At 38.8% G+C, this 7,931-nt stretch overlaps 1 protein-coding gene across 4 annotated transcripts in view; it reads right to left on the bottom strand.

The window, feature by feature from the left end:
* PLA2G12B (phospholipase A2 group XIIB) overlaps positions 1–7,931 on the bottom strand; it is a 31,339-nt gene that overhangs the window by 9,569 nt on the left and 13,839 nt on the right. For 2 of the 4 annotated variants that reach the window (XM_060034813.1, XM_060034815.1), the window contains exons 3-4: positions 6,889–7,054; positions 5–1,362 (exon numbers count right to left, since the gene is read on the bottom strand). In XM_060034813.1, coding sequence (XP_059890796.1) covers positions 1,241–1,362; positions 6,889–7,054 — 288 coding nt within the window. In that variant the 3' untranslated portion in view covers positions 5–1,240. Of the gene's footprint in view, positions 1–4; positions 1,363–6,888; positions 7,055–7,931 lie in introns of those variants that run through there. The other 2 variants (XM_060034814.1, XM_060034816.1) reach the window with 2 other exon arrangements.

The raw sequence follows: 7,931 nt of genomic DNA, 5'->3' as shown, positions 1-7,931 counted from the left end.
TTAGAAACAACTGCAATGAACACTTCGTATTGGAACCAGTGAAATAATTAACAAAAGGAAGGGAAAGGAGAAAATGATGTAGATCGAAGATTGGCAAACTTTTTCCGTGAAGGGCCAAAGGGTAACTAGTTTAGGCTTCCTGGGCCATACAGGCCCTGTCACAACTACTCAACTCTGTTGTCCTAGCACAGGAACAGCCATAAACAATTGTGAGCCTGGCTGTGTTCCAGTAAAACTTTACCAAAACAGGGGTTGGGCCTGATCTGGCCCATGGGCCTTCATTTGTCAGTCCCTGACTTTAGTGGCCCTCAGGCCTCACAGTGCATCAGAATCACTGGGGGGTGTTTTTAAAATACCAATACATAGGTACCACCCCCCACCCCCCTCCCAGAGATTCTTTGTTTTTTTAAATGCTCCTCAGGTGACTCTAATCTGCAATCAGGGCTGAGAACCATCGTTTTGGGAATGGCCCTCAGTCTCTCACTCCTCTCAGTTTTCAGGGATTTTCCTAGCTGTCTTCAGTGGCAGTTTTTACCAAGTGCTTCTCATCTTAACAGGACACTAATACTGCTTAGTAATTGGGAATTTCAACAGGAATAGTTCAATGAAGGAAAAAAATGGAACCTTAGAGGCCTAACGCCATCTGACCTCTACCTCCATTGGCTTCAATCAGGTAAGCCTCTGACCTTGCCTTGTTCTTATCTCTTCAGCACCAGTGGGAATAACTGTTATCATTGATGGAATTTACCAGGTTGGGTTCTGTTCTCTTCTAAGTGAAATGGAAGCATATTGGTGATAATGGAATTCATTCATCTCTTTTCAAATTTTCTAAAAAGTACACTTTATTAAATGTGAGATGCTTACTGGCAACTGAAACATGGACCAGAGGAAAGTCATTGCCTCCCAAATGGTTGGACTCTCCAAAATTTCACTTATGAATATAATTATTAATTCCAGAAATTCTGGTATTTTAGTCTTTAAGAACTGAATTTCCAGGCAAATATGTCTTGGCTGGGGAGACCAGTGTTAAAGTGAAGCACAGTCTTCAAATCACTCCATGTCTTTTTTCCAATTCTCCTCAAACGATGACTCACTTTTCAGCTGTAGAATAGTGTTTCCTTTCTCCTGCTTTGCGGTATCCAAACTTTTGGAAAAAAGAATGAGACGCATCTGCCGTACTACCATCTCCCAGACAGACGGCTGTGGTGTCACTCAAAATGGGAAAGAAATCACCTCTTCCTCATAAGTCTTCTTTCTCCTCTTCTGCACAGATGCAGGCTGCCCGCTGACTGTTCATAAAGGGCCGGCAGCCCAAGGTCCATACAGTGTTGAACACAGTATCAGCCAGAGAATCACAGCCTACTTGAAAAAGATTAAGAGAAATATAAAGGTTAAGTCTAAGTAATTTTGAAGAGGCAGCGTATTTCCAAGGATAACATGATACCCAGAGGAAAGTAGAGGCAGTGATCCAAATACAGAACTAAAATGAAAAAATAGATTTAAGAGAAGCTTTTTCAGAGGCGCTTCTATCCAATCTAGTAAAGCAGAACACACTTTGAGATGCCCTCCTTTTATGGGCCTCCAGGTAGAAACCATGATTAGCAATCAGAATGCCCCACATCACTGTGCTCACTCCATGGAAAATTTACCTTTTTTTTTTTCAGAATACTCCCTCAAATAACACTACTATGTTTCCTATAGCTTTCCCTATTCAAGTGTGGGGTGAATAACCAGGTTGCTAATATTTCGTGGAGGATTTTTGCATCTGTATTCATCAGGGATATTGGCCTGTAATTTTATTTTCTTGTAATATCTTTATCTGGTTTTGGAATAGGGTAGTGCTGGCCTCTTAAAATGCCTTTGGAAGTGTTCCCTCCTCGTCTGCTTTTTGAAAGAAGGATTGGTATTAATTCTTCTTTAAATGTTGAAGCCATTTAAATGGCTGATTAATTCTTTGAATGTTGAAGCCACTTTAAAAGTGAAGCCAAAAAAAAAAAAAAAAGTGAAGCCACCTGGTCCTAAATTTTTGTTTGTTGGGAGATTTTTGATTACTGATTCAATCTCCTTACTAGGAACAGTTCTGATCAGATTTTCTATTTCCTCATGATTCATTCTTGGTAGGTTGTATGTTTCTAGGAATTTATCCATTTCTTCTAGGCTGTCTAACTTGGTGTATAATTTTTCATGGTAGTCTTCTATGGTTCTTTGTATTTCTGTGATATTAGTTTTAGTGTTTCCTCTTTCACCTCTTATTTTATTTATTTGCATCCTCTTTTTTTTTTTTCTTGGCCAACCTAGCTTAAGTTTTGTCTATTTTATCTATTTTATAAAACAGCTCTCAGTTTAACTGATCTTTTCTATTGTCCTTTTAGTCTCTATTTCATTTATTTCCACTCTGATCTTTCTTATTTCCTTCCTTCTACAAACTTTAGGCTTCATTTGCTTTTCTTTTTCTAGTTCTTGGAGGTTTAAAGTTAGGTTGTTGATGTGAGATCCTTCTTTTTTTTGATGTTGACATTTATTGCTATAAACTTCCCTCTTAGGACTGCTTTTACTGCTTCTCATAAGTCTTGGTGTGTTATATTCTCTTCTGATTTCTTCTTTGGCATATTGGTTGTTCAGTAGCATGTTGTTTAATCTCCACATTGTTCTCACCACTTCTATTCAATACTCTACTAGAAGTTCTAGCCAGGGCAATTGGCAAGAGAAAGAAAAGGCATCTAAATTGAAAAGGAAGACAATATGCAGATGACATTATCTTGTGTACAGAAAAGCCTAAGGAATCTACTAAAAATTTCTTGGAGGTAATAAATGAGTTCAGTAAGGTTGCAAGATAAAAGATCAGTATACAAAAATCAATTGTAGTTGTATACATTATCAGCAAATAATCTGAAAGTACAATTAAGAAAACAATTACCTTTATAATAGCATCAAGGGATTTCCCTGGTGGCACAGTGGTTAAGAATCCGCCTGCCAGGGCTTCCCTGGTGGCACAGTGGTTGAGAGTCTGCCTGCCGATGCAGGGGACATGGGTTCGTGTCCTGGTCTGGGAAGATCCCACAGGCCGCGGAGCGGCTGGGCCCATGAGCCATGGCCACTAAGCCTGCACGTCTGGAGCCTGTGCTCCTCAACAGGAGAGGCCACAACGGTGAGAGGCCCACGTACCACCAAAAAAAAAAAAAAAAATGAATCTGCCTGCCAGTGCAGGGGACACAGGTTCGATCCCTGGTCCAGGAAGATCCCACATGCTGTGGAGCAACTAAGCCCTTGTGCCACAACTACTGAGGCTGCATGCTGCAACTATTGGAGCTCACATGCCTAGAGCCCATGCTCTGCAACAAGAGAAGCCACTGCAATGAGAAGCATGCACACCGCAATGAAGAGTAGCCCCCACTTGCTGCAACTAGAGAAAGCCTGCATGCAGCAACAAAGACACAACACAGCCAAAAAAAAAAAAAAAAAAAAAAGCATCAAAAAGGAAAAAATACTTAGGAACAAATTAAACAAAGGAGTATAAGACCTGTGCTGTGAAAACTATAAAACATTGTTGAAAGAAATTAAAGAAGACCCAAATAAGTGGAAAGACATTCATGTTCATCGATCAGAAAACATAATTTTGTTAAGATGGCAATACTCCTCAGGACTTTCCTGGTGGTCCAGTGCAAAAGAATCATCCACCTTACAATGCAGGGGACGCAGGTTCGATCCCTGGTCAGGGAACTAAGATCCCACATGCTGCAAGGCACCTAAGCCCACACACCACAACTACTGAGCTCGCATACCTCAACTAGAGAGCCTGCATGCTGCAAACTACAGAGCCCACGTGCTCTGGAACCTGTGCGCCACAACTACAGAGCCCATGAGTCCTGGAGCCTGCACGCCACAACTAGAGATGAGAAAACCCACATGCCACAACTAGAGAGAAGCCTGTGCACCAGGACAAAGAGCCCACGCGCCACAATGAAAGATCCCGCATGCCTCAGCAAAGATCCCGTGTGCTGCAACTAAGACCCAAAGCAGCCAAAAATAAATAAAATGAATAATAAATAAATATTTTAAAAAAAGATGGCAATACTCCTCAAATGGATTTACAGAGTCAACAAGACTCCTATCAAAATGCCACCGGCCATTTCTTGAAGTAATTGACAAGCTGAACCTAAAATTCATATGGAAATGCAAAAGATCCAGAATATCTGAAGAAATCTTGAAAAAGAGCAAAGTTGAAGGACACTTCCTGATTTCAAACTTTACTACAAAATTACAATAATAGGAACAGTGTGGTACTGGCATAGATCAATGGAATAGAATTGAAAGTCTAGAAATAAACACTGCAATTATGGCAAATTGATTTTTGGCAAGGGTGCAAAGACAATTTATTGTGGAAAAGAATAGTCTCTTTCAACAAATGGTGCAGGACAAATGGTAGGAAAGAATAGTCTTTTTCAACAAATGGTATATGTCCACATGCAAAAGAATGAAGTTGGACCCCTTTCTTACACAAAAATTAACTAAAATGTATCATAGGTCTAAATATATGAGCTACAACAAAACTCTTAGAAGAAAACTTAGGAGTAAATCTTTGTGACCTTGAGTTAGGCTAAGCCTTTTTACATATGACACCAAAAGTACAAGAAAAATTTTTTAAAAGGATAAAATGGACTTAATCAAAATGTAAAACTTTTGGGCTGCAAATTATATCATCAAGAAAGTGAAAAATCAACTCATAAAATGAGAGAAAACATTTGCAAGTCATATATCTGATAAAAGATTTGCATCCAGAATATATACAAGAAGTCTTATGACTCAATAATAAAAAGACAAATAACCCAATTTAAAAGGGGGCAAATGAATAGACATCTCTCCAAAGCAGTTATTTAAGGGCCAATAAGCACATAAAAAGATGCTCAACATCATTAGCCATCAGGGAAATGCAAATCAAAACCACAATGAGATATAACTTCACACCTACTAGGGTCTGTAATAAGATAGATAATAACAAGTGTTGGCAAGGACGTGAAGAAATTGGAACCATAATACATTGCTGGTGGGAATGTGAAATGGTATAGCTGTTTTGGAAATCAGTTTGTTATAAAATTACCATATAACCCAGAAATTCCCCTCCTAGATATATATCCAAGAGAAATGAAAACATGTCACCACAAAAACTTGTACATAAATGTTCATACCAGAATTATTCATAATAGCCCAAAAGTGGAAACAACCCAAATGTCCATCAATTGATGAATGGATAGAGAAAACATATTATATCCATACAATGGAATGCTATTCAGCAGTAAAAAGGAATGAAATACTGATACATGCTACAATATGGATAAACCTTGCCAAGTGAAAGAATCCAGTCACAGAAGACCACATATTTTATACCATTTATATGAATTGTCCAGAATAGGCAAATTTATAGAGGTAGAAAACAGACTAATGGTTGCCTAGAGCTAGCCAGGGGAACGATGTAGTGGGACTGCTAATGGCTCTAGAGTTTCTTTTTGGAGTGATGAAAATGTTCTAAAATTAATTGTGGGGCTGATTGCATAACTCTGTGAACATATTTTAAAAAGCATTTAAATGGTTGAATTTTATAGTATGTGAGTTATATCTCAATAAAACTGAACAACAACAACAAAATGAATGATCAGAGTATTTCAAGCAGAGGGAACTGAAGAGGCAGAAAGACTTGCACCATCAACCCACATAGTTTGGAATAGCAGAAGTCAGGAAAGAAATCAGAAATAAGCAAGATGATGCTGGAGAGGTAGGCTAGGACTGAATCAGAAAGGGCTATGAATGTCATGCTAAGGACTTGGATTTAATGCTAAGGAAGAGGAACCTATTGAAGGACTTACACGGAGGGTGGAGATGATCAGATTCGTCTGGTATGAAAATATACCTGGTCTCTGTGGGGTCAATAGATTGGATGGGACCCAGAGATTGGGTTAATCTGTAGTAACCAGGCAAGTGATATATCAAAGAGATATTTAGGAGAAAGAATCAATAGGATGTTGCTTGGAGGGAGTAACTTGACCTGACCCTAGATTAGCAGCAGGCACTTTTTCACCTTTTGTAGGTACAGATAGAATGATACTCCCTTTTACAGGGCCTAATTAATTATTCATATTTTCAAGCCCTCACACATTCACTTCAGGACGGCACTCTAGACATTGATCTATAACAAGATCCGAGATTCTTCCTGCAGCTGACTTTCTCGATGGCATGGGGCCAGCTCTTCATAAGCCTGAATTTCAAACTTCACCATCTAAAAATATACAATGCTAATACCTGGATGTAATGTTTGGGCTTCAGAAACTAAAAGATTACAACTTTTCCTAAGGTAAATTAGGAAAAAGAAATTACAGAATCAGTGCTAGAAATTAGGTAGGTAAGCAGTTGTTTGAAAATAATTATCCTCAAAGATATAGAGACCTTTACACAAAAGAGATAGATTTTTAAATTAAAATTCTTTCCCTGACGAGAACAAAATAAGAAAAAAAAAAAAAAAGGCTTAAACCCAAGCATGTAGTCCTATACGGAATAATTCCTGATATGGAAAATTATTTAACACTGGAATGGATCACGAAAGCCAGTTGGGCAACTCTTGCTCTGTCCTTAGAGGATAGATTTTATTTCTCTGGGAAGGCTTTGGTATGGCCCTGTCCATCAGGAGTGGTGCCAGCAGCTCCTGGGCAGGACAGCAAGAACTTTAGTGAAGGATTGCCCAGAATCTTCCTTCCCCCTTGCTTGCATTGGTCACAGGATAAAGAAAGATCAGTGAGCTCTGATGGTCTCTTTGAGTAAAAGGGCTCTGGCTACATTTCTGTGTGAAAACAGGAACAAAACTCCCTGCTCACGGGTAGATGCACTTAAGATTCCTACCTTCTATGTTGGAGACAAAGCCCAGACTCCGCTTAAGGTCAGAGCAGATAGAGTGGAGACACCATCGGAATTTTGCATCACAGCGATACTTGTTGGCACCGCAAGTGTCATAACAGACGTCCAGCTGGTTGCAGCACTTGGTCATTGCTGGAATGCCCAAGTCCATCTGAGGAAAAGTGAAGGAAGAAAAGTGAAGGAAGAAAATGCCACGTTTAGACCAAGGACCTTAGGCAACCTTGCCTACCTTGTTCTCAAATTCCTGTTACAGATTCAGATCTATTCAGAAGCACCAATGACTGGAAAGAATACATCAGGTTGACAGTCACAGGATGCTAAGTTTTGATCATGATCTAGTTATTAGTTTAATAACTTTGAATGGCCCACTTTTCTTCTTTTCCTTTTGGGGTTTAGTAATTTTCAAATTCACAGGCCACTATAGTGCTAAAAATAGAAATCAGAAAGTTAGGCAAGAGGGCATAGCTTCAAGACTGGCAAATTCAACTAAAACCTATGCTATATGAGATTTTGTTTAAACAAAAGATTCCAAGTCTCAGAAGTATGAAAAATTAAGCCTCAGTTCATAAAGAGGTCACCAGCGTTTATCAGGGATCCATCCCATGCAGCACTGTTTTAAGTATGTGTATATGTGTTTGTATGCGTCGAGGAGCAGACTGGGGATAGAACATAGTTCCTGACCACAAGGGGACTATGATCAAACAACAAAGTAACACACACACACACACACACACACACACACACACACACACACATTTATAAAGCATCCTAAACAATTACAAGTGTGTCATAAACTAAGTTCATAGACTGCCACATGTAGAGTTACCAAACAGGAATTTTTTTGAAAGGATTATTAGAGATGATGGTAGACTTAAGATACAGCAGGTAAAGAAAGGAAATAATGAGCATATCATATATGAGCAAGTCAATTAGTTTGTTTGGTCTTTCAAGGGTCTTAGCAGGGTGATGTATTATATATTTTTATTATATATATATATATTTATTTATATATATATATATATTTTATT

This window comes from Delphinus delphis, chromosome 16 (genome assembly GCF_949987515.2).
Source record: "Delphinus delphis chromosome 16, mDelDel1.2, whole genome shotgun sequence".
NCBI classification, from domain to species: Eukaryota; Metazoa; Chordata; class Mammalia; order Artiodactyla; family Delphinidae; genus Delphinus; species Delphinus delphis.
This window is presented reverse-complemented; position numbering and strand designations above follow the sequence as displayed.